At 35.6% G+C, this 27,527-nt stretch overlaps 2 protein-coding genes across 9 annotated transcripts in view; one reads left to right on the forward strand and one right to left on the reverse strand.

The window, feature by feature from the left end:
• FAM227B (family with sequence similarity 227 member B) overlaps window positions 1-4,966 on the reverse strand; it is a 253,534-nt gene extending 248,568 nt beyond the window's left edge. Inside the window, exon 1 of the mRNA XM_027096637.1 lies at window positions 4,739-4,966. The gene's annotated coding sequence lies outside the window, so the exon portion shown is untranslated. The remainder of the gene's footprint in view (window positions 1-4,738) is intronic.
• On the forward strand, window positions 4,865-27,527 carry DTWD1 (DTW motif tRNA-uridine aminocarboxypropyltransferase 1). 8 transcript variants are annotated; one of them, XM_027096629.1, is made up of 6 exons: window positions 4,865-5,099; window positions 6,126-6,202; window positions 9,231-9,549; window positions 15,258-15,401; window positions 17,354-17,603; window positions 24,871-27,527. In XM_027096629.1, the coding sequence occupies exons 3-6, from the start codon at window positions 9,286-9,288 to the stop codon at window positions 25,116-25,118; spliced, it is 906 nt and encodes a 301-aa protein (XP_026952430.1). In that variant the 5' UTR covers window positions 4,865-5,099; window positions 6,126-6,202; window positions 9,231-9,285; the 3' UTR covers window positions 25,119-27,527. The 8 variants fall into 8 exon arrangements, 7 of the variants coding, with proteins under 7 accessions (XP_026952430.1, XP_026952432.1, XP_026952434.1 ...); XR_003430734.1 differs by lacking the exon at window positions 4,865-5,099 and adding an exon at window positions 18,262-18,343 and having other exon boundaries at window positions 5,108-6,202; window positions 24,871-24,979; XM_027096633.1 differs by lacking the exon at window positions 4,865-5,099 and having other exon boundaries at window positions 5,108-6,202; window positions 24,871-24,977; window positions 26,029-27,527.

Below are 27,527 nucleotides of genomic sequence, written 5' to 3' on the forward strand. Positions count from 1 at the left end.
CCCAAAAAAGAAAACTACAGGCCAATATCACTGATGAGCATAGATGCAAATATTCTCAACAAAATACTAGCAAACAGAATCCAATAGCACATTAAAAGGATCATACACCATGATCAAGTGGGGTTTTTCCCTGGAATGCAAGGATTCTTCAATATATGCAGATCAATCAATGTGATACTCCATATTAACAAACTGAAGAAGAAAAACCATATGATCATCTCAATAGATGCAGAAAAAGCTTTTGATAAAATTCAACACCCATTTATGATAAAAACCCTACAGAAAGCAGGCCCAGAGGGAACTTACCTCAACATAATAAAGACCATATATGACAAAACCACAGCCAACATCATTCTCAATGGTGAAAAACTTAAGCCATTTCCTCTAAGATCAGGAACAAGACAAGGCTGTCCACTCTTACCAGTATTATTCAACATAGTTTTGGAAGTTTTTGCTACAGAAATCAGAGAAGAAAAAGAAATAAAAGGAATCCAAATTGGAAAAGAAGTAAAGCTGTCACTGTTTGCAGATGACATGATACTATACATAGAGAATCCTAAAGATGCTTCCAGAAGACTAGTAGAGCTAGTCAATGAATTTGGTAAAGTAGGAGGATACAAAATTAATGCACAGGAATTCCTATACACTAATGATGAAAAATCTGAAAGAGAAATTAAGAAAACACTTTCATTTACCATTGCAACAAAAAGAATAAAATACCTAGGTATAAACTGACCTAAGGAGACAAAAGACTTGTATGCAGAAAACTATAAGACACTGATGTAAGGATTTAAAGATGATACAAACAGATGGAGAGGTATACCATGTTCTTGGATTGGAAAAATCAATATTGTGAAAATGAGTATACTACCCAAAGCAATCTACAGATTCAATGCAATCCCTATCAAACTACCAATGGAATTTTCCACAGAACTAGAACGAAAAAATTCACAATTTGTATGGAAACACAAAAGACCCCAAATAGCCAAAGCAATCCTGAGAAAGAAAAACGGAGCTGGAGGAATCAGGTTCCCTGACTTCAGACTATACTACAAAGCTACAGTAATCAAGATAGTATGGTACTGGCACAAAAACAGAAATATAGACCAATGGAATAGGATAGAAAGCCCAGAGTTAAACCCACGCACATATAGTCACCTTATTTTTGATAAAGGAGGCAAGAATATACAATGGAGAAAAGACAGCCTCTTCAATAAGTAGTCCTGGGAAAACTGGACAGCTGCATGTAAAAGAATGAAATTAGAACACTCTCTAACATCATACACAAAAATAAACTCAAAATGAATTAAAGACCTAAATGTAAGGCCAGACACTACAAAACTCTTAGAGGAAAACACAGGCAGAAAACTCTATGACATATATCACAGCAAGATTCTTTTTGACCCACCTCCTAGAGAAATGGAAATAAAAACAAAAATAAACAAATGGTACCTGATGAAACTTAAAAGCTTTTGCACAGCAAAGGAAACCATAAACAAGACCAAAAGACAACCCTCAGAATGGGAGAAGATATTTGCAAATGAAGCAACTGACAAAGGATTAATCTCCAAAATTTACAAGCAGCTCATGCAGCTCAATATCAAAAAACCAAAAAACCTAATCCAAAAATGGGCAGAAGACCTAAATAGACATTTCTCCAAAGAAGATATACAGATTGCCAACAAACACATGAAAGGATGCTCAACATCACCAGTCATTAGAGAAATGAAAATCAAAACTAAATTGAGGTATCACCTCACACCAGTCAGAATGGCCATCATCAATAAATCTACAAACAATAAATACTGGAGAGGGTGTGGAGAAAAGGGAACCTTCTTGCACGGTTGGTGGGAATGTAAATTGAGACAGCCACTATGGAGAACAGTATGGAGGTTCCTTATAAAACTAAAAATAGAACTACCATATGACTCAGCAATCCGACTACTGGGCATATACCCTCAGAAAACCATAATTGAAAAAGAGTCACATACCACATTGTTCATTGAAGTTCTATTTACAATAGCCAGGAGATGGAAGCCACCTAAGTGTCCATTGACAGGTGAATAGATAAAGTAGATGTGGCACATATATACAATGAAATATTACTCAGCCATAAAAAGAAATGAAATTGAGTTATTCGTAGTGAGGTGGATGGACCTACAGTCTGTCATACAGAGTGAAGTAAGTTAGAAAGAGAAAAACAAATACCGTATGCTAACACATATATATGGAATCTAAAAAAAAAAAAAAAAAGTGGTTCTGAAGAACCTCGGGGCAGGACAGGAATAAAGACGTGGATGTAGAGAATGGACTTGAGGACATGGGGAGGGGGAAGGGTAAGTCAGGATGAAATGAGAGAGTGGCATGGACATATATACGCTGCCAAATGTAAAATAGATAGCTAGTGGGAAGCAGGCACATAGCACAGGGAGATCAGTCGGTGCTTTGTAACCACCTAGAGGGGTGGAATTGGGAGGGTGGGAAGGAAACGTGAGGGGGAGGAGATATGGCGATATATGTATATGTATAGCTGATTCACTGTGTTATAATGCAGAAACTAACACACCGTTGTAAAGCAATTATACTCCAATAAATATGCTAAAGAAAAAAAAGAGACTGCCAAAAAAATGTTAATGTGATCATATGTGGCTCACGCTTGAATAATATTTACAAATGTTAATTTAAACAAAAACTTTGATACTACAGTATTGAGAGATGAGGAGATAAGAGTGTGTAGGGGTAGGCAGAGAAGGAATGTTCACACACTTGGGCGTGGTGCTATAAAACAGCTTTATCACTGCCTTCTCTCAGAAAGTGAAAAATCAAGAAATTGCAGTATATTTTGACATATGGAGTAAATAACAGAAGTATCTAAAATACTTGAAAGAATTTTCCTTTGAAGAAAAGAATTGAGATAAGAGGAGGGGTTGGGGACTACAGGGTGTTGGTTAAAAACTTAGAATGTGGCAAACTGTTACTGCTCACCAATACCTGTATGTTTCTCTACATTTCTGCGGCTCCCTTGCAGTTAGAGGGGAACTTGGATTAAATTCTGGCCAATGAAATGTGGGCAAAGTGACATACACCATTTTTAGGGCTGACCTCTAAAATTTTTGTGTGATTCACTGTGCTTTCTTTCTTGACAGGTTAGCTGTGGCTCCAAGTTGTAGGAGACAGCACAACCACTAAAAATAAAAAGAAACCTACTTTCTTAAGTTTAACATTTCATCTGACTAGTAATAGCCACAATGGATTTCTTGTGAGAAATAACAATTTATTGTATGAAACCACTGAAATTTGGGGGTTTTCTGTGACAGCTGTAAATTCAGTGTGTTGGTTTTTAAAAAAAACAGCCACAAATTCCTTGACAATCTTTTGAGAAGTGGCATCTACATCCCCTCACCTAAAATCTAGACATGCCTTGAAACTCATTTATAATAAAACAAATGTGAGAGAAGTAATGCTGTGTTACTTTGGGGGACTAGGTTAGAAAAGAACATGTAGTTTCTGCCTTGTTCATTGCAACATTTGACTTTGGAGCACTGGTCCTAGGCTAAGAAGTTTGGTTACCCCACTGCCATACTGTGGGGAAGCCCAGGCCACATGGGGAGGCTACACACAGGAGCTCTGCTAGCATTCAGTCTTCACAGCTGAGTTATCAGAAAAAAAGCTGTCCCTCTATGTTCTACTGAACACAAAATTCATGAACATAATAAAATGGTTGTTTTAAGCCACCATATTTTGGAGTAATTTATCACATAGCAATAGTAACCCAATACTCACTCCGATTAATAAACAGAATCATTTGCTTTTTAATCTGTGTGCTTGAACTAAATTAGTTTAAAAAGATAAAGGTGTGAATTATTTATTATTGGCTTGGAGGCTTTGCTATTGCTACTCTTCTTTCCCCCTAAAGCAGTGGCTTTCAAACTTTTTAAGAGAAACACACAATGAGAAATCCATTTTATAAACGTGCACATACATACATAATTTAAAACTCCATAAAGCAAAACGTAACTTTACCAAGTGCCATGCACTGATATTTCCACACTAGACCATTTCATTTTTTAAAAAGTGTAGTTGTGACTAAATAGATTTCCTTGCTTACAAATGGGACCTCCACCAATGGATGGACCACACCATCCCTTTGAATAACACTGCCCTAAACCATAATCATTCTTCAAGGCTTTACTCAAGTTCAGCCAATAAACCTTCATTGACGACTCTGAGCTCTTTTGAAATTCCTATAATTTATTAGTCATATTGTATTTTCTGTACTACCCACTCTTAACTTGATACGTAAGGTCCTCTAGGGTAAGGTTCTGTCTTTTATCTCTCACTTGTTAAATTCAGAGTATTCAATAAATCAATATCCGGTCACTGTGTTTCTAAATCTCACAATTGTCAACATGCATTCCTTCTATTTGGATTTTCTTTGAGGTGGGGCAAGGAAAAAGGGTTTAATAATCCACCCACATATTACACTTAATTTCTAACTGGAAAAGTGCACAAAGCAGTCCCACCTCTACACGAGTGTGTAGTTTTAAAGCAAACCAAATTATCAAGATATAATTTTTCTAACAGCTTTCATTACTATGCAGCACACGAAATACTTCTCTTGACATAGCCTTAAAAAACGTTATAGAACAAAGTTCTCACGACTAATATATTTTGGGAATTGGTAAATGAGGAAGTGTTCTGTAGGAACCGCATTTTTCACAACTCACTGCAACTGCACCTTGACAGTTTGTTTCGAGAACCGCGTCCCACTTTAGTGGTCCGGGTCAGTCTCACGGAGCGGGGTCCTGGTCTTCCATCCCGTCTCTCCGGAAAAGGGCAACACCACCGACCACTGGAGACGCTGAGGCGGGACTTTCCGTCTAACCCCTTACCGCGGTCCTTCCCGCCCGTTACCTTTGCCAGAGGAGCGCGCGCTGAGCGGGCCCTAGCAACGGCCTTAGCAACGGCTGGGCTCCTCCCTCCGGTGTCGCCCGGAAAGCGCTCCGCCGCGCCTGGCGGGACTAGGGCCGGGCGCGCGCAGCGGTCCTGGGCGGAGCGGAAGACGCGTGGAGCCGTGCGAGGACCCGTGGGTTGTGCAGGTGTGAGTCCCACCGAGATCCCTCGTTTGGGTCTCCGCGCCTCTGTGGGGACCAGACGTCTGGCCGGAGCCCGGCAGCTGCGAGAGTGGAGCTCCTTGGCCGGGCCCTGCCGGAGGTCGTGCCGGGTGTCTCTTTGTGAGCGGGGACCTGGTTTCTGTGCGGGCGCTTACATTAAGATCTTGTGGGCCCTCTGGGAAAAGGGTGTCCAAATTTTCCCTAAAAAAAATTTTTTTTCAGTGCATTCCACCCCAAGAAAAGTCTGTCCAGGCAAAGTTAGTCCCCTAGGAACCCTATTCTTTATTTTTTAGTGTTTGGAGTGGTTTGGGGGCATTGGTTATCAGGGAAGGAGAAACTTAGTACAGACATAGTGTGCCATGCAATGTATTTAAAATATTAAGGTTATGATTACAAAATAAGCAAAGAGGCTGTCCCTTATGTCTGAATTATTTGGGGGGAATGTAGGATAAGTCAGGAAGTATATTAACACTGCAAGCTGCCAATTCCACGAAGTTGTATGTTAAATCGCTGCTTGACTCAAAACCACAATATTTTAAGAATTACTTCTGTCGGAGCCCCAATGTACCGTGAAAAACTAAGGCAAGACTGTCTACCACATGTTGGGTGGTGTGTATGGAGGGTGCTGTTAACCTGTATGAAAAAGTTGGTACCTTGGGTTTTTTAACATGGATGTTGGACCTGTACATATGTGACCAGGTTCTTAAAAATAGGGGAAAAAAAATTGAAGTAGGTTTTATCTAGTACTGAATTGGTCCAAAGTACAGAATAGGGGAGTTTTATATAATGTTCCATTGGGAACTGAGTCAACTTGTAGCTAGGAGCCTTTTCCATTTTTATTTTAGAAAAAAAAAAAAAAAAATCTGCCAGGCTGCTAATTCTGCCATGCTGCAGATGGCCCATAAATGTTTGTCAGATACTTCAGTAGCAGGTGCATAGTGGATACTTCTTTTTCGGAATGGTTTTGATTTAGTTAACAAGTATTTGTTCAATTCCTCATGCTGCCCTAAGACATAGGAACAGGACAGATCCGTAAAGAATTCTGCTGTTGGAGAGCTGACTGCTAGGAGGGATAGTTTCACTACAAGGTAACTCCAAATTAAAGTACAGTATGTGGAACTAGTAATAAGTGCATGAAAGTAAAGAGGTGTAAGAGATTCTAGATGGCCATGGGCCATCTAGAATCCTGACTTTGAGACTAAAAATAGAGGATTATGTGCAAGGTAGAATTGATACAACTTGATTAAGTTGGGGGATAAAGAGGGTAGAAGGAGAAAAAATTAATTTGTTTTCAACCCAGGTTGCGGAATGATGGGTGAACCATCAAGGTAAAAATATTTGTTAATTTCTTAGGAATAAAGTTTTTTTATGTTTTCTCAGTAACCCCCACCACTTCACTTGTATTTCCCACACATATTTGATGTTAACAAGTATGTTTTGAAAGTTTTGAATCATCATGTTTGCAACAAATGATTTGTACATATTAGAGACAGGCTGTTGATTAGGTCAGGACAGATATCCTGGTCATATGGTTTTAGAGACCTTTGGAGGGAGCCACCCCTAACTTGGAACTGCCTGCCTCTTCTGTGTAGCCACCTCAGCCCTAGGTGGGAGTGTGTAGGCGGGGCACGTTGGGGAGCCATCGGCATTTACCTTTCACTGTCTGAAGGTATTTGTGTTGTCTGATTTTTGTAGAGGAAGGACATTTTATATAAAGCTTTGCTGATATTCATTTAGTTATATGCATGGAAGTCCAAGTGAAATATAGGGGGATATTTCTTTTTTTTTTTTTTTTGCAGTACGCGGGCCTCTCACTGTTGTGGCCTCTCCCGTTGCGGAGCACAGGCTCCGGACGCGCAGGCCCAGCGACCATGGCTCACGGGCCTAGCCGCTCCGCGGCATGTGGGATCTTCCCGGACCAGGGCACGAACCCGTGTCCCCTGCATCGGCAGGCGGACTCTCAACCACTGCGCCACCAGGGAAGCCCAGGGGGATATTTCTGAGGCATCTCGGGAGGAGTGCACTTTGGGGCTCTAGAAAAACTCACCAGCAGTATTTCATTGAATGTCAGGCAACCACATTGACTTTCACGACACCCCTGGGGACTGCATACTTCCCCAGTAGGCCTGGTATGGCAGCACATGCAAACCCCTACATAGCTACTGGAATACCCAGAAAAATGGAGTCAGGTTGAATTAGACCACTCCAATTTCTTTTTTAGGTTGAGCCCCATGACCTGGGTAACTCAAGACTTAGCCTAAAAATGTTTTTAAGAACCTCAGGCAACACCAGAACAAACCCAAACCAAGAGGATTTAGGTACCAATTAACTTCCTAAGTGTAGTGACGAGACCTCTGTTGGCTTGTGAGAGTTGACCTTTTTTTGGCCAACAAAGGATTTGTAGCTCCGATTTCTGGAGACTAATAGGATCTCTTCCCAGTCTTTTAAGGCTGCTCCTGTCCTTAGAATGAATTTTTGATCTTAGGCAAGATTTCTTTACCCAGATTTGTAGATGGACTCTAGAAATCTGCAAACCACCTGAAATTGTGTGCAAAATGTTGTGTCTGTAAGTACATTTTTCTAGAGATAAGGTCGAAGACTGTCACGCAATGTTAAAAGGATATGAGCCTCAAGAAAAGGTGGCAGCTTAATGTCCTGCACTTTCTCAGTCATTGAGGGCATATTGACAAAGATAAAAGCCATTTTTAGGTAGATGATTTGGAGTGGAGGTCAGATAATGTTTTCCATTTGTGAGGCAAGAAGAAGGGGTTGGATCATCATTTTCAAATATCACTTTCTCTGAGCAACCCAAAATGTAAACCTGTACCTAATCAGTACACGTCAAAAATATTTATTGTATTTTGGCTTTCCCCATGGGTAAGTTTGGCAAGTATATTTTACTTTTCCTTCAATGGCTAGCATCTTTTTTCTTTGTACTTCTTTATTTGGGTCTCAAGCTCCCTGGGATTTACAATCTATAAAAAGCTCCTGAGGACTAATTAAATTAGTATCACTAACTTCTTGTTAGTAAATTATGTTGTATATTATGTTCCACTGGACTCTGTTCACTTTCTGTTTGGGAGAGCACAGAAAGTTTTCTGTTGCAGTCACAGCGTTTCTCCTGTCAGTGTTTGTACTCAAAGTGCCTGGAGTCTCATAGTTAAACACCACAATGCCATAAGGCTTTAGAATATGAGAATCATTTTACAGCTTTGGAATGCATATCAAATCAAATGGGCCCCAGTCTCTTTTCTCCCTCGAAGTATATTGTGCTTACAAAATATTTGAATAACAGTTTTGGCAGCCATCATCCTTCTTTGAAGGAAATATTTAAGTGGGAAAATTACTATTTTACCTCTAGAACTGAAGAATCTGAATGGTATATATTTTTGAAAAGCAGTGTGAATTCTTGGAGTGGGTGAACATTGATACTACTCTGTAAAATTTTAACATTTATAAGATTACACTTTAATCTTTATATATATGCATATATCTTTATATATAGTCATGTATTTCACCTTTTGGGATATTTTACAAGTTATAATTGGTAATGAATGCCTCATTTTAATGGATGTTTAGTTATATTTTTATGTGTTTTAATTTATGTTGGAGAAGACTACATCTTTTAGAACATTAAATTTTACTGATTTCACTGGAACCTTGGATTTTCATTAGCGTTTAGACTGAGATCTGATATCACATAATATTAATTGAAATCAGAGCTTACAGGGTTGGATACTCTCCTGGCTGATACTAACATTAAAACATTACATTTCTAATATTAAACAAAATTACTGTTTCTGGGACAAAAATAGTCACTGAAAAATAGATCGTTCATACCTAAACTTTATATTTGAAATAGTTTTTCTAGGCAAGAGCCTTCCTATTTTTATGGAGGGAATAGCTTAAAAGGGTAATTTATTGTTTTGAATATATTGCTTTTTCATTTTGTATTTTAAAGCATACTAATTTAGTGGTTTAAAAAACTTATTAACGTTTGTTAATAAATACTAAAAACAGCACACAGTTGTGAATTAAATTGAGTAATTTATTTTGGTAGAAACAGCGAGTAAAATGTTTTCTGTTTTTTATTTTGCCTCCCACTTTTTTTTCCAGTGCATCTATGATATGTGTTTTAGAAATAAAAGTTAAACTTTGGTCTGAATGAAAAATGTCTCTCAATACACCTATATTTCTCAAAGAAAGGGAAGAAGATAATTCAAAATTTGTGGAAATACAACAGTCACAAACTACATCCATAGCTGCAGAATATCCTCTTCAAAACTTATGCTTAGCATCTCAAGAAGTTCTTCAAAAAGCTCAGCAAAATGGAAGATCAAAATGTCTCAAGTGTGGTGGTTCAAGAATGTTCTACTGCTATACATGTTACGTCCCAGTTGAGAATGTACCTATTGAACAGATACCACGTGTGAAGGTTGGTGAGAACTTTAATTGTTTGGAAGTAGGAAAATAGATTTTAAAAACACGTTTCATATATACCTACTCTAATATAACTGATAAGCTTGATAAATGATATTATTATGAAAATGAATTGTATTAATAGAAAGTTTAATCCTGTAGATTGGTAAACCTGTATTTTTTTTCCTCGTCTCTAGAAAAAGAGGCACACATTGCCAAAACACTTGCATCTGAGATGAATGCTCTTGTTTTTAATGAAATCAGTTACTTTTTTAAATTAATGATTATAATTCATTTACTACATAGAAAAAAACATGGTATAAACTTGAATACTACAAGAGACAAGTTTACAGACTACATGAAGGAGCCTCAAAAACTACCTCAAGGGCCTTGGACTGCCCTTTGAGAAAACATATCCTGAAGGAACTAGGGTTGATTTTTGCTTAGGCAAAATCATGAGTTCAGGCCCATCCTGTACGTGGAGATGGAGCACATGTCAGTGACCAAAACTAAACAAAACTAAAATTGAAAGACTAAGACCTACTCATTGGGCTGTGTTATAATTGTTGTGATTTAAAGCCAGATTTAAAAAATTGATTTGAGTTGATTGCTTACCTTATACTTGTTGCTTACCAAGACTATTTTTGAGTAGATAAAAGGTCTGTAGACCATCATGTCTACGTAATCAAAAAATTTATTATGTGTATGTTAACTTGCCTAACAGTGACCCGAACTTTAGGAGCAAATCAAATAGTGTATGAAATTTGACTGCTGCCTGTTAGAACTTTAAAGAGACCAAACCTACACATGGACTCATTAGAACTTGCCAGTATGAAAGTTGTAACTATATTTAAAGATATTTAATGTGGTGATTTTAAGGTTCATTTAAGTTTTCAAGTAAGAAAAATACTTTAACACTCATATTTTGTTACTTGAATTGTAGTTTAGCCTACGTGTCACCTTGGCAAGTCCATGGTCTGCTTAGGGGTCTCAGATCACTCTTATAGGCTATTGGAAAGTTTACTGGCCAAGAATAAGTAAGAATGGAATCCAATCAGCTTCACAGTTACCTCAGAAAAACTGAGAGCCTGAGGACAATAATTCTTTTTAAGTTGCCATTACCTTATAAGAATATTACATTTTGAAGTATAGTTTTGGAGGTATACACAGAATCATTTCATCTATTTATGTCATAGCCACATATAGAAAATATCCCATTAAAAGTTTTATCTTAAGATATATTTTATTCAAAAGGATTGAAGATCAGAATAATAAAAGTTAATAATATATTGGCAGAGCTAATGTTTTCATAGGAATTTAATAATTGAGGATTATTTTTCAAATCAGTGGTCGTCCACTATTTAATCAAAATGACTCAAAACACTATGCCAAGAGTTTGATCAACTCTAAATGGCCTACTGGATGGTGCAGAATTTTCTGAAGTGTTTTATTTTAATTGCCAGAAATAAAATTTTATATGTTAATATAAATACTAAAATACTGTTACTATTAGTAGTAATAAAAACTCTACAAAATTTTATTTCTAATTTCGACTTTATTTTTACAAATTGTTTAGCATTTGCTTTTAGATAGCCTGCTTGGGAAGGGAAGATGACTACATAATGAGTAAGTACCTCCCAAGCTATAAATTTTAGTCTAGGGATTAAATTCATAAATATGTATCTTTTTTTTTTTTATTCAGATTTCTCCTATTGTTCTCCAAATAACTTTTTTTAAATTTTATTGGAGTATAGTTGATTTACAATGTTGTGTTAGTTTCAGGTGTACAGCAAAGTGGTTCAGTTACACATATACATATAATCATTCTTTTTTTTAACATCTTTATTGGAGTATAATTGCTTTACAATGTTGTGTTAGTTTCTGCTGTGTAACAAAGTGAATCAGCTATATGTATACATATGTACCCATATCCCCTCCCTCTTGCATCTCCCTCTCACCCTCCCTATCCCACCCCTCTAAGTGGTCACAAAGCACTGAGCTGATCTCCCTGTGCGATGCAGCTGCTTCCCACTAGCTATCTATTTTATATCTCCAAATGACTTTTTTTTTTTTCTTAACATCTTTATTGGGGTATAATTGCTTTACAATGGTGTGTTAGTTTCTGCTTTATAACAAAGTGAATCAGTCATACATAAACATATGTTCCCATATGTCTTCCCTCTTGCGTATCCCTCCCTCCCACCCTCCCTATCCCACTCCTCCAGGCTGTCACAAAGCACCGAGCCAATATCCCTGTGCCATGCGGCTGCTTCCCACTAGCTGTCTACCTTACTACGTTTGTTAGTGTGTATATGTCCATGACTCTCTCTCGCCCTGTCACAGCTCACCCTTCCCCCTCCCCATAACCTCAAGTCCGTTCTCTAGGAGGTCTGCGTCTTTATTCCTGCCTTACCCCTAGGTTCTTCATGACATTTTTTTTTCTTAAATTCCATATATATGTGTTAGCATACGGTATTTGTCTTTTTCTTTCTGACTTACTTCACTCTGTATGACAGACTCTAGGTCTATCCACCCCATTACAAATAGCTCAGTTTCGTTTCTTTTTATGGCTGAGTAATCAAAACTACAATGAGATATCATCTCACACCAGTCAGAATGGCCATCATCAAAAAATCTAGAAACAATAAATGCTGGAGAGGGTGTGGAGAAAAGGGAACACTCTTGCACTGCTGGTGGGAATGTGAATTGGTTCAGCCACTATGGAGAACAGTATGGAGGTTCCTTAAAAAACTACAAATAGAACTACCATATGACCCAGCAATCCCACTACTGGGCATATACCCTGAGAAAACCAAAATTCAAAAAGAGTCATGTACCAATATGTTCATTGCAGCTCTATTTACAATAGCCCGGAGATGGAAACAACCTAAGTGCCCATCATCGGATGAATGGATAAAGAAGATGTGGCACATATATACAATATGTATCTTTTTAATGCAGAGTATAATTTTTTAAATGTCGTGACAAATGCATAAGCAAAGGTAAAAGGTGCTCTTGGTTTTTTTTTAAAAAAAGGAGAAAAAAATCATAAGATAAAAGAAAGTTTCAGCTCTATTAGAGTCCTAGAATTGAAAAGACTCTCTTTGGGAAAGTTGATAATCACATGGAAAAAGGCTTAGGTTTTTCTGCTAATGGCATTTTGATAAATTTGGGCAGAAAGATTTGTGGTAAATCTCTTATAGAAAACATAGATGTTAGAGAACTGATTGATCTTCTTTAAATGTTTGAAAACAGAACATTTCTACTTGAACTCAGTCTGGTCAACTCTAGTGGTATTACTCTGCACCCTGTCATTATTTAAGATGTATCTTCCCTTAAAATGTACAAACTAGAACACAAACACATATTTACCTATTTTCATGATTTGACCCGTGTCTGGGCTTTTGTTTCATAGTATAATTCTCAGGCTCACTCAGGGGGAACTAAATATACCTGGACTGGCGCCCAGGAATACTTTTTGAGCACAAATTTGGCATAATTGTTTTATACTTGTAGATGTTAGTCCATAATAGCTAGGTTCATGATTTGTAAAATACATTAATAACATTCAGTCCTGGTTTTTTTTGCGGTACTTGGGCCTCTCACTGCTGTGGCCTCTCCCGTTGCGGAGCACAGGCTCCGGACGCGCAGGCTCAGCGGCCATGGCTCACAGGCCCAGCCGCTCTGCGGCATGTGGGATCCTCCCGGACCGGGGCACGAACCCGTGACCCCTGCATTGGCAGGCGGACTCTCAACCACTGCGCCACCAGGGAATCCCCCAGTCCTACATTTTTGATTTAAATGATATCCTTCAGAGATAGCCAGCTGATCAGAAATGTTGGTGATTACCTTTGGAATTTTCAGCTCTACTCATCGGCCGTATTAGAAAGTCAATTTCATTAGTATTAGAATACTTTGTCATGACCTGCTTTCTTTTTCTTCTTTCCTCTTTCCTACCTTACCTGGGCTAAGATAATGCTGAGCTGGTACTGAGAGACGCTGGGGAAAGGGAATGTAGTATCAGCTGGGACTGAGCGTCATGAGGAAAGTCTGATGTAGAGTTCAGCCAGAGGTAGACTGGTGTAAAATCGTTTGTGAACTGCCTACTTAAATGGCAAATATTCTATAACTAGAAGTTGGTTTGATGATTTGAAGCAATTGGCTCCAACTTATAAATGATCACTAGGCCTGAGTGGGAGGGTAGGAGACATGGGATTTGAAACCCTAGATTGAAAACTATTTGGGATATTTATGACCCTTCTAGGGTATATACTGTCCTCTTTCCATATAATCATCCTGAAAGATAAACTATGTACGGTTGGGATCATCTAGTAGCATACAGCAACTGCCCCTTTAAAAAACAGTTCTGGAGTTAATGATACACACAGCATGGGTGAATCTCACAATAATTATTCTAAGTGAAAGAAATCAGATGAAAAGAGTACATATTTTATGATTTCATTGATACAAAATTCTAGAAAATACAAACTAACCTATAATAGTAGCAGATCAATGGTTGTCTAAGGACTGTGGGTGGTAGGTGATGGGGAAAAGGGGAAGGAGGGAGGCACAGGAAGACTTTTGGGGGTGATGGATTTGTTCATTATCTTCATTGTGGTGATGAGTGCAAAGGTGTAACATGTTAAAACTCATTAGATTGTACACTTTAAATATATTTATTGTATCAATTTTATCTCTTTAATAAAGCTGTTTTAAAAAACAAGAAAAATAGTTTCGTAACTATTTTGTAACCGGGGTAAAATAGCTATGTGCCCCAGGGTAAATGCCTAGATTCTTGCCTTTTAGTGTGGGATGGGAGCTGGAAGAGTGCTTATCATAACAAGTCATTTGAACTCTACAGGGAAGAATCCATCTCAGAGACTTTCATATATATAATGGGGGAGATATGACTTGTCTTTTATTTTCATAATCATGGCTGAATGCAGGACTTGTACAAGCATTATACAGAAAACTAAAACAAGTCAGTGAAATAATAGAAAAATCTAACTCAAAAAATTTGCAGATAATATTATTTTTGCGTAGAGACAGGACATAGTTCATAGTAATTAAATAATGAAACCTTAAGGAAAATAGGCAAAATGATTTTGAAGAGAGTTATTTCTTATATAAAGAGTGTACCTCCTAGAACCATTCTGTTACTGTTTTTTCCAGTTAATAATTAATTTCACTTGTGCTGTTAATTATGCTGAGAATCATGATGTTAAAATAAAAGATAATACCTTTGACCTCAGAAGATGTTTAAGGAACAAAATTTTAGCTTGAGTTTTAGATCTAAAGCTTTTGCCCAAACTTATGTTTCCTTTTAATATATTGTAAAATTAATAGACCTAAAAGTTTATAGGAATTATAAAAAATGTCCTTGGCACAGATATTGAAATGCAAAGAATATGACTCAGTGCCAATGTGATTTAAATGAAAGTGACATTGGAACATTGCTATAAGAGAAGATTCTATGTTAAATGAGTTGAAAATAGTTGTTCTAGTACATGATTAACAATATTGAGGAATAAATTTGTGTTTCCTTTATGACTGTTACCATTCTTAGTATTTGTTCTAGAAAAGTATGACTTTTCAATCCATAATTGTATTTATAGGATCTTAGTGTGAACTTGCTATTTAAGCTTTAAAGACCATTTTTGTTAATGTAAAAATTAGAATTTTTATATTTGTTTTGTTCATTTGTCTTTTTTCTTTAAATTTTAGCTTCCATTGAAGATTGACATCATTAAACATCCAAATGAAACAGACGGCAAAAGCACTGCTATACATGCAAAACTCTTAGCACCTGAATTTGTGAATATTTATACATATCCTTGTATTCCAGAATATGAAGAAAAGGACCATGAAGTAGGCAGCTTATCTTTTTTTTACAACTTCTCACGTTGAATCAAAAAATGAATTTTAAACCCCATTGCCTTTCTGAACTTACTTGAACATAATTTAATATTTTGTTTAGTGATCTAGGGTTAAATCTTATATAGCACTAAACAACGCACAGTTTACTTCACTATTGTCTTCAAAGATCAAATGATCCTAGATGTTGAGCTTTTTTGAGTCTTTCTACTTTTTATTGTTTGCATTATTTCTTCAGGTTTTTACTCTTTGCCAGTACTACTAGGCCTGCTTTTACTTTTCTCCCATCTCCATTCTCCTGCCTATACTACACATAGATAGTCTAATTTGATACAAACTGAGAAACCAGATTACAAATGTTGTTGGAATTTCTCCAGAAGAAGAAGAGACAGACTAAGGTAGAAGGATTTTTAGAAATTCTCTCTAAATTAAGAGCATTAGTACATGGCCTTTGTAATATTTCTTTTGGCTACTCAGAGGCCTTCCTTACTCATTTCTAGATTCTTAATTGGTTTTCACATAGTTGAAGTGTTCACGTTAGTGACAGCTGGTCTTGTAGAAAAGTGATGTTGCAATAGATCTCAAAAAACTAGGGCTTGAATACTTCTGAAAGAAGCACATAAACCCTTTTAGGTCTCTTGGGGGAACATTTGTTGGTATGGTTAATTTAGAAGCAAAATTAAAAATACATTCATTTGTTCAAGGAAGAACTTGGTAAGTTTTTCCTTTCCTATCAATATATTTATATTTTTTGGTTGAGTTTATAGAAAGTTGTGTTTGTAAATAATATATGAGTTTCGGATCTAGGAATATATTTGTACTTCCTTCTCTGGTCAGCTAGGTTATCATCTATGTCAATTAAATAGAACACAGTGCTAGGTAATATAAAAAGATGTGACATGATTATAGTCCAAGAAAACTAAAAAGCCCTGGACTTTGCTTATTGGGTATGGGGGATATGTAGGCATGCATCGTGAATGTCTGAAAAACTTTTATAATGTCGAAGTTGATAAATTCAAGATTTTAAAGTTTATTTTAATATTTATTTTTTCATATTAAAAATGATACATTTTCATTCAAGAAAACTTGGGAAATAGAGAAACGTATGGAGGATAACATCTGTGATTCTATCAACATTTGTTCATTTAACAGATATTTACTGGGTGCCTGCTTTGTGGCAGGAGTTTTTATACTTTGGATATACAGTACAGTATATAAGGTCTCAGTAAAAACATGCTGAAAGAAAGGAGGTGCCATAATTTACTGAATTATTCCTTGAAAGTTAGATTTCTTTAGTTTTAGTTTTTCACTATAATAAGTATACTTTAACAAATATTCTGGGTATTGTGAGTATGGTGTGTGTTTAGAATTATTTTATTAAGATAAATTCCCATATGTGAAATTATTTGACCAAAGGGTATGAACATTTCAAGACTCTTGACTTAAATTGCCAAACTGCTTTCACAAAGAGTTATACTATTTAAACCTGATGTCAGTAATGGCTGTAAAGGCCTATTACACCATTTCCTCACCAGCATTGGCTGTATCATTTGTTTTATCGTTGCTTATTATAGGTGAAAATGGTATTTAATTATTGAGCACTTTTCAATGGTTCTTTTACAAAGTACCCCATACTTTGCCTTTTATCTTATGAAATATTATAGACTTTAGTTTTTTGATTTAAGGTACAATTAACTGAGCTTCTCTCAATAGGTGAATAACTTATTTTGAAGTACAAAAATAATTCTAAGTAGTGTATTATGATTATAAATTACTAGGGAAGAGCCAAAAACTTTACCATATATATTAAAGAGGCACATATAATAGAACCTAATGCTTGTTTCTCAGATATTCAACGTATTTTTTCCTCTTAAAGTTTTAAGTCAGAATTTATTAATTTTGAAGATCATAATAGCACACTACTAACTTAAGCTTCTTTGCTTTAGGTTGCACTTGTTTTTCCTGGACCTAACTCTGTTTCAGTAAAAGAAATTTCTTTTCATCTCCAAGAAAAGATTCAAAATAATGTTGGAGGCAAAAATGATGACCTTGACAAGCCATTCATTAAACGCAAGAAAACTGAAGAACAGGATTTGAATGACAGCAAGTGCAAAGACACAACACTGAAAAAAATTGTATTCATAGATAGCACCTGGAACCAAACAAACAAAATATTCACTGATGAGAGACTGCAAGGTAAGAAAAAAAATGTTGCATGTTTTTGATTGTTCTGTCCCCCAACTTTCATTTCAAAGAACTTCAAACCTACAGATTTATTGCAAGAAGAGTTGCATTGAATACACATACATTTTGCCACATTTGCTTTATTTTTCCTCCTCTATTATATGTATGTTTGTGTACTTAGATATCATATATGTTTTTGGTTGAACCATTTGAAAGTAAGTTGCAGGCTTTGCAATACATCACCCTTAAATACCTAAGTGTACAACTTTTAAGAATAATTGCATAATCACTATACCGTTATCACTCTAAGAAAATTAAGAAAAGTTCTGTGATATCTCATATGCAGTCCACATTCATATTTCCCTAATTAACCCCAAAATATCTGTTGTAGCTCTTTTCCTCTGATGCAGCATGTAAACTCAAATTGCATTTGGTTATTATGTCTCTTTAGTCTCTTTTAATGTAGAACAGTCCCCTGTTTTTGTTTTTCATGACTTAGACTTGTGTGAAGAGGATAGGTCAATTGTCTGAATGTTTCAATATTAGATTCAGTTTAAATATTTTTGTAAGGATACTTCAGATAAGGATAAATACAGGGTTGCCCATGACAATTCCAGTTTATATCTATTGTTTTGATATAATTATTAATAGCATCCCCTTTCACTCTCGGAAATGAAGCTGTTTGGCTGATTAATTATATGGTTAACCTATTCATAGCTCAGGTTGTATACATCAGGTCAGGAGGATATAATGTAAGTTGTTCCATTACTGCTGATAACTTTAATTCCTTGATTAAAGTGGTGATTGGCAAATTTCTCCATTATAAAGGTTATTTTCTTCATTGAAATTAGTAGTAATCTGTGGGGTGATGCTTTAAGACGGTGAACTATTCCCAACTGCTTTTTACTGAGTGGTTTTAGTATTTATTGATGACTGTTGCCTAAATCAGTAATTACATTAAGGATTACAAAATGATGAAATTTTAATATTATTATTTCTTCTACATTTGTTAGCTGGCATTCTTATGTAAAGAAGAGCTTTTCTTTTTTCCCTCTTCTTTTTTTCTCTTTTTGAGATCACTGTGGTCTTATGGATTTCCTTTTAGTTCAGTGTATTATAATGTATCATGATTGTATTCTTTTTGATGTCCAAATTGTCTAAAATTTTGCTCTTGGGAGCCCTTCAAGTCCTTTGTGGCATGGCCTAATTAGTCTTTCTGTTACAACAGGATGTCCCAAGTTCACTTGTACTTTTTTTCCTGCCCCAGACCTAGAATTAATTACTTGAAGGAGCTGTGGTTCTTTTAGTGGGGAATGGTATTAGAAACCAAGATCTGGTAAATTTATTACTGCTTGGATGTCATTGCTTCAGTGGACAGAGCCAAAAGAAATAAATAGATATATATTATGAGTTCACATGGATAGTTCCAATTCAGATTTAACATTACTTTCTTTTGTTTTATGTTTGTATGTTTTTCTCTTAGAGTGAAAAGCTTAGTGTCTAATAATAATGGTTTAAAAAAGTTGCTTTACTTGCCCAATAACACAACTAGTAATATGAAGAATGTTACTTGTCTTGTTCCCTTGCACCTTACTCAGTTCTTCAGTCTTTCTCAGTAGTTTCTCTAAAACCTTTAGGTTTATTTCTAGCTCTTTGATGGCTTTATTTGTGTACCATGTATGATTAGAAAGCAAAAGAGCTACCCAGTTGGTATTAGGCAGTTTCCAAAACAGTTTCAAACTGGGAGAGCTTCTCCCAGGCAATTGTTAAAAATATCCATCCTCTAGAAAAGAAAGTTTATGACACTTTTTGGAATCCTGTGATAATTAGTCCCAAGCTAAAGTGAGCGACAATGCTAGATTTACCTAACTTTATTTATATCGTTTATATCTCTTGAAAACAGCATACATGTTAGAAAGATTGCTTTGTCATTCTACTTCTGTGTGCTTGGGTGTATGTGTGTGTGACAGATAGGCAGAGAGATAGAGACAAAGAAGTGTGTGTGTGTGTATATGAGAGAGAGACAGAGACAGAGAAAGATGACGGAGCATAAGATTTGCAGCATTGTTGCTAATGTTTAATAGATGAAACCCTAAAGTCCCGCTCTTTGGAGTACTGCCTGCCACGTTACCTTGGATCGTTACAGCAGCAAGTTACTCCTCAGTTTGAAGATTTTCCTGAGGCTTTTCTTTAAATTACTTTATATGGTAATTGAAAAGGTCAAGTGAAGAACATAAGTGATAACACTTGAAAAAATTGTAAAAGGAACTATTGAGGTACAATTCAAATATGTTTTCAGCCGTTGTGCTTAAGGCTTCAAATCACATTTGTACAAAAAATTTCTGTTTCTCAGATCACATAGAAAGTATCATATATTTCAATTCTGTGCTACATCAGAATTTTAAAAGGGATTTCTTAAACCCTTCAAAATCATGAAGTAAATGGATTTCTAGAGTCAGTCTTCTGTGCGTGCCCTATTTCACCCCCTGCCTCTTCTGACTCCTCATTGCACCACAAGAAATATTTAGGGCTTGGCATATTTATAATCTCTACATATGTGAAATACCAGTTTCCAGATAAGCCAAGTTACTTCCACAAGAAACAGCCCTTTTTTGTTATAAATCATTGCCATTAGGTTTTAAAACGGTTTATCATTTGATAGGATTAAACTGAACAAACCACCTCTAAACCTCAGTTTAAACCCTCAAATATAGTGTATTGGAATGTTTGTTTCTGTTATCTTATTATGAATGTTGAGATTAAGAATCCCCTTAACAATGTAACATACTGTTTTGCCAGACTTTACAGACAGAGAGCTGTAGATGTTTTACTGCTGTCAAAATAAAACATTTGAAGTTTGAGTGCCTAATTTAATCATAAAATGTAAGCCCTCAAGTGAAAAATGGCATAACATCCTTGAAGGTCCACCACAGAAAGGCTTGGGGGAATGCAGTGGGGAAGGATGGTTTCTTTTTGTTGGAGAAGGAGTCAAAATTGTTAAAACTAGCATTCATCACTTCAATAAGTGGTGCTGGGAAAACTGGAGAGCTACATGTAAAAGAATGAAATTAGAACATCCTCTAACATCGTATACAAAAATAAACTCAAAATGGATTAAAGACTTAAATGTAAGACCAGATACTTTAATAAAGGAAAACATAGGCAGAACACTCTTTGACATAAATCAGAGCAATATTTTTTTGGATCCATCTCCTAAAGCAAAGGAAATAAAAGCAAAAATAAATAAATGGGACCTAATTAAACTTACAAGGTTTTGTACAACAGAGGAAACCATCAACAAAATGAAAAGACAACCTATTGAATGGAAGAAAATATTTGCAAATGATATGACTGATAAGAGAGTGATATCCAACATATATAAATAGCTCATCACATCAAAAAGCGAATAATCTGATTAAAAAATGGACACAAAAAAAAAAAGACAAAAAAAAAAAATGGACAGAAGAACTGAATAGACATTTTTCCAAGGAGGGAATACAGATGGCCAACAGACACATGAAGTGGTGCTAATCATTAGGGAAATACAAATCAAAACCACAATGAGATATCACCTCACACCTGTCAGAATGGCTATCATCAAAAAGAACACAAGTAACAAATGTTGGTGAGGATGTGGAGAAAAGGGAACCCTCGTGCACTGCTAGTGGGAATGTAAATTGGTGCAGCCACTATGGAAAACAGTGGAGGTTTCTGAAAAAACTAAAAATTGAACTACCATATGATCCAGCAATTCCACTCCTGAGTATATATTTTAAAAAAACTAAAAACATTAATTGAAAGACATATGCACCCCAGTGTTCATAGCAGCATTATTTACAATTGCCAAGTTATGGAAGCAACCCAAGTGTCCATCAACAGATGAATGGATAAAGAATACGTGGCATGTATGTATGTATGTGTGTATATATATATATATATACACACACACACATAAACACATACAAACATACACACAGAATAGAATACTACTCAGCCATAAAAAAGAATGAAATTTTGCTATTTGCAGCGACATGGATGGACTTGGAGGGCATTATGCTAAGAGAAATAAGGCAGACAGGGAAAGACATACTGTATGATATCACTTATATGCGGAATCTAAAAAATACAACAAACTAGTGAATATAACAAAAGAGAAGCAGACTCACAGAGAGAACAAACCGATGGTTACCAGTAGGGAGAGGGAAGGGGGGAGGGGCAATAGAGGGGTAGGGGAGTAAGAGATACAAACTATTAAGTATAAAATAAGCTACAAGGATATATTGTAAAACACAGGAAATATAGCCAATATTTTATAATAACTATAAATGGAGTATAACCTTTAAAAATTGTGAATCACAGTATTAGAAATTTGTAACATATAATATCATACAGCATACTTCAATTAAAAAAGATTTACTCTTTTTAGATTAAATTATTATTTAGTTTTGCTTTTTTTGACCTGTATGTGGTTTTCAGGACTCACATTGTAAACTTACCATTTTGTTTCTAAATTTGTAGCTAGAGTTTATTCATTTTCACTGCTGTGTAATATCTGATTGTGTGAATATACTACAGTTTACTCTGTCTCCTGTTGGTGACACAATTGAATTATTTCTAGTTTTTGCTGTTACACACAGTGCTACTATGAACATTCTTGCACATGTGCAAGCTTCCTCTAGGAAACGAACCTAGAAGCGGAATAGCTCTGTTGTTACATATAAGAATGTTCAGTTTTCCGAGATAATGCCACCTGTTTTCCAAAGTGTGGGTATACAAATTTATACTCCCATAATTAATGTGTAAGAGTTCCCATCGATCATAATCCCTCCTACCATTGTCTTGCCAAATGTTTGATTTTTGCCAATAGAGTGCGTATAAAGTGGTATCTCATTGTATTGATAATGTGCCTTTCTCTAATTACTAATTGGACTGAGCATCATTTTGTTTGCTTATTTGGCCATACACATGTCCTGTTCTATGAACTATCTATGTCCATCTTTCTAGTGTTTCATTTTTCTTATTTATTTGTATAAATTCTTTATATATTCTAGAATATAGATAATAATGTTTGAAATATCTTCTTGCAGTTTGTGGCTCCTCTTTTAAATTTCTTTATCTCTTGAGGAACTGAAATTCTTAGTGTAGAATTTATCCATCTTTCATGTTTACCACTTTTGTGTCTTTTAAAAATAATCCTCTCTACCCCAAGATATTTCTAATAATTTGTTCATAGATGTAAAAAAATATTTTCTGTGTATGTCAGAGGTGTTTCTTCCTTTTCAGTTCTTGTGCATCTAATTAATTTATTATTTTTGTATTGCTGTGTTAACTAAGACCTCCAGTGCAGTATTGAATGGAAGGCTTGTGGAGGTCATCCCTGTTGTATTTCAGTCTGATAATCATTGTCTTTTAAATGGCAGGTTTAATCAGTTTGTATTTGCTGTGAGTATTGATTTATTTGGACCTATTTCTATCATCTTAATTTTATTTTTATTTATCTTGCTCTTTACTACTTTTTTCTTTTCCTGGCTTTTCTTTTTATTTTTCATATTCCATTTTTTAATGTTCCTATTTTGGTTCTTTTAGGGAATTGTACTATGCACATGTAACTTAAAAAAATTCAAAGTCAAACAATATTTTTACCTCTCCTTTTGAACACTGTAAGGCCTTAATACACTTAAGCTTGATTCATCCCCCTCCTAGTTATTGTTATTTTCTTCATTATTTTTTGTTCTGTCTTTTATTTTCAGGCCACAAATTAGATATTATTATTGTTTTTCTTTAATACTGGCATCATTTCTTTGGATTTGCATAGATGTTTACCATTTTTCTTTGCTCACCATTCTTATAACTCAGACTGTTTTTTCTGAAATACATCTAGAAATTCATTCCATTGGATCTCCAGTTGGCATATGTTTATTGGTATATTTTTGTTTGTCTATTAATATTTTTCACTCTTGTTCTTGATATATAGTTCTGCTGGGTAGGTAATTTTAGGTTGCCAGTTATTTCCTCTTGGCACTTTGAAGATTTTATTCCAGAGTCTTCAATATTTTATTGTTCCTAATAAAAAGTCTTCTGTCATTTTGATTACCTTTCTTTTGTATACGATCTATCTGTTCTCAATGGCTACTTTAAAAATATTCTCTTTAGTCTTGCTCTTTTGCAGTTACACTACTATAAGGAGGATCTCTGCCCTGATTTCTTTGTATTTATCCTCCTTGAGATACATTATGTCATGTATCTGTGACTTTGCATTTTTTAAAATAGTTTCTGAAACAGTCATAGGCATTATCTCTTTAAATGCTATCTCTCATCCATTCTCTTTGCTGTCTCCCACAGAACTCCTATTAGATATATATTTGATCCTTCATATCTCTTAATATCTTGATATGTTTTTATATTATTTATTTCTTGTCATTGTCTGCCACATTTCTTAGGTAGCTGTTAAGTTAAAGTGAGGTGTGATAGTAGGAAATCATTGATGACTCAGAGGTTCCTAATCTGGGTCAGTGGGCCAATTTTGATATTACCTTCTTCACTTTTATTTCTCACTTTAAAATAAAATACGATTTTTAGAAAGTATTTGCAAACTAAATATAATGTGAGTCTGAGTATCGGTCTAAGGTACTAAAAGCATTCTGGGTTTGTATGTTGACATCTGAGTTGTAAGAGATGAGAGTACTATTGTATGATTTCATGAGTCATTTCCTCTTTAAATATACGGGAGCAAGGCATTAGCTGACTGCGTTATTGAGTCTCTGAAACACAGATGTGACAGCTAATGAAACAGCTCTAGGTACTCTGTTCATGAACATAATAGCCAAAAAGTGATAATCCAGAAGTAGTTTTAACAGTATTAAGGACCACTAACCTGCCTACCTGGCCTCACTGAATTTCAGAACAATATTTTAAATGTCAGTTTATCAAGGAAATGAAACTCTTCTGAAAATTGATGAATTTAGTCCTGTCACAGATTAAAGTCAAAAAAGACACTGGCAAGTAGAAGACAGAAAGAGATGAACATCTTAAATGTTAACTACTTTTAACCAGTTTGCTACAAGTCCAAGACTTATACATAACTGTCATGGATAAGATTTCATCCTGTGTTTTATATTGCTTCCGTATATACCTTAATACATTTGAGAAAATATCCTATTTGGAATTGGGATTGAAGGAATTTAAAGAAAATCCTTAAAGTAATTAAGGGAAATTATTATTGTACCACACCCTGTGGTTAACAGGAAATATTTATACTTCTCTTATTTGTTTTTGGCAGGGTTGCTACAAGTTGAGTTGAAAACAAGAAAAACTTGCTTTTGGCGCCATCAAAAAGGAAAGCCAGATACCTTCCTTTCCACAATTGAAGCCATTTACTACTTTCTGGTAGATTATCATACTGATATTTTAAAAGAGAAATACAAAGGACAATATGATAATCTTTTATTTTTCTACTCTTTTATGCACCAGTTGGTAAAGAATGCCAAATGCCCTGGAGACAAGGAAACAAGGAAACTTACCCATTAGTTTTTAGGAAGTCATTTAATGTAATTTTATTTTGCTAAAATCAATAAAATTATAACTGTGCTTTGTTTATTCCTAGGAAATATTTCTGTATAATGTCTGTAAGACCACTTGAAAAAATAAGGTTTTATTTATTTTACTTCATATTTTTTAAAATGAAGTTATTTCTAAGGGAGTTTTCAGAGATAGTGTTGGCTGAAAAATTCAACTTGGCATATCTCAATTTTATTACCATATTTTAATATAATAATGTGTTGTATTTATATATATATGTAATTAGATATAATTAGATATTTGTTTAGAGATCTTCATATCTTTCCACCTATACTCACAGAGTCTCCTCAAGTAATTTGTTTAAGGTTAATGACAAACATGGGCAGAACTAGAATTGTAGCTCCAGTCCCATAGGGCTATTTCTTCTTAAGTCCACCCTGTCTGTGGTGGACATTTGTTGCTTTTTTCATCTGCCTGGCATCTTTTTTAGGGAGAAATTGCTAGCAATCATGTCCTATCATAGGGATGGACGTATGACCCGGTTTAGCAAGCAAAGTGCCTAGTGATTGATCCAGGGATGAGCACATGTCCCAACATCCTTCTTGATAAGTGATATGGTTGCTCTAGGAGATAGGGTTTATTTTTCAAAAAGCAGTGGTTAAAAGCACAGACTCTAGAGCTAGACTATCTAAATCTAAGTCTCAGCTTTCTTTTTTTACCTACCAGTCATTTGTCAGTTTCTTCATTTCTGAAGAGATGGTAATACAGTAGCTATTTTAGGATTATGGTGAGGTTTAGCTGAATTAATGTATCTAAGGGGCTTTCAACAGCACCTGGCATATACTAAGTGCTATAAATGTGTTTACTCTTTTTATTATTTTATGAAATTGTGAAATAAGCATGATGTATATAATCCTAGAGCTACTGGTGACATCTCTGCTGCAGGTGGCAAGAACTTGCCTTAGAATGAAGCCAGCAAAAGAAAGCAGAGTGGAGAGATAAAAAGACTGAGTCCTGAGGACATCATTTAATCATCTAATCTAGCTGCTTGTGAATGGAACCCTACTGTGCTGAATAGCTTCTGTTTGCCCTCTGGATCCACCCTCCACTCTTTCCCATTCTGCTCTCTGCTCTGTGAGGTAGGTCCCCTTGACCACTGGCTTTTGCTTGGGATCAGCAAATGGAAGCACTGCAGGAGATTGAAGGTTGAAAGGAAAATGAAATTATTTATTTCCCTTGCTCCTTTCCTGGCAGGTCACCATGGGTTGGGTGTGTCCTTCTACTGAAGGTCATCCTATCAGGCATCCCTTTCCCAGCAGTTATTCCAGTTAACTTCAGGCCCATGCTTCCTCCGTTTACCCCTTTTCACTTATATCGTGATGAGTCCAGGGCATTAATAGCCCCAGAGTAGGTCATTATACCTTGCTGGTTTTCCTAAACCCTGCCTATACCTTTGTAAATAGTAATTTTATTATATTTTTCTCAAATGTCCCCATTTGAAGTTGCCCTCTTTCTGGGACACTGACTGTTAAATTTCACCCATGTGGGTGCTAGAAATAACAGTACATTTCCCAAAGTATACTCAGTGGGACACGTGTTTTTATGAATAAATGAGTAATTGGTAAAATTTGTTTGCTGCACCTTATATTCCCCTGTTAGAGATTCAAAAGGCACAAAATGAAAGTGCTGAAAAGTCCTGAAATAAACATTTTGAACTTTATTTAAGTTAGTATTTCTTAAACTTATTTGAATAAGTAATACCTGCTAATATACTGTGGAAATAGAACATTTGAAACATTGTACTTTAGAGCAGTCCCTGATTAATATGTATGTGGCAGTTGAGGCCTAAAGAGATTAAGTAACTTGCCTATAAGGTCACACAACTAATTAGTGGTAGAACCTTATCTAGAATCTAGGACTTCTGATTTGGTTCAGTGAGGTCACCATTATATTATGCTTTTCATTAAAAGGAATATGGATTATATAAGGTTTGAATATTATTAGTCCCATACTCTTAGCCAGATAAACTAGCTGACTTGCCTATTAGTTAATAGGCAATAACTGGCTAGCAGTTATTTTTCAAGAATGGAATTAAAATGGATTTCTTCATGTTTAGAACTTGACCTTGGGAACAGAAGAAGGCCTGAATTGATTTAAGCAGGGCCAAAGATGGATTCCTCTGGGCTAAATTTGAACTTTCCTGAGCCAAAATCTATTGCCATTTAACTGGCTCTCCAAACCAACAAAATATAATTGTTAAAAGGGAGAGGGGGGAAAAAAGAACTCATTTGCCCCTATCTTACAGCTGTCTTAAGAAAGATAACCCATATACTCCGTAAGAGCCTAATTTATAACTAAGGCCAGAAAAATCTTAAGTTTTTCCCCCCAAGTAATAATAATACCTGTTTGAACAATGAA

The sequence above is a fragment of the Aethalodelphis obliquidens genome, unplaced genomic scaffold, assembly GCF_003676395.1.
Source record: "Aethalodelphis obliquidens isolate GAN/ISIS:26980383/991018 unplaced genomic scaffold, ASM367639v1 scaffold105, whole genome shotgun sequence".
NCBI lineage: Eukaryota > Metazoa > Chordata > Mammalia > Artiodactyla > Delphinidae > Aethalodelphis > Aethalodelphis obliquidens.

Bases quoted from the DNA above. Each gene is read 5' to 3' on its own strand.
- DTWD1 (XM_027096629.1), top strand. From the start codon at position 9,286: ATGTCTCTCAATACACCTATATTTCTCAAAGAAAGGGAAGAAGATAAT. The intron at 9,550-15,257 runs GTTGGTGAGAAC...TTTAAATTTTAG, and splicing joins AACAGATACCACGTGTGAAG to CTTCCATTGAAGATTGACAT. The intron at 15,402-17,353 runs GTAGGCAGCTTA...TCTTTGCTTTAG, and splicing joins ATGAAGAAAAGGACCATGAA to GTTGCACTTGTTTTTCCTGG.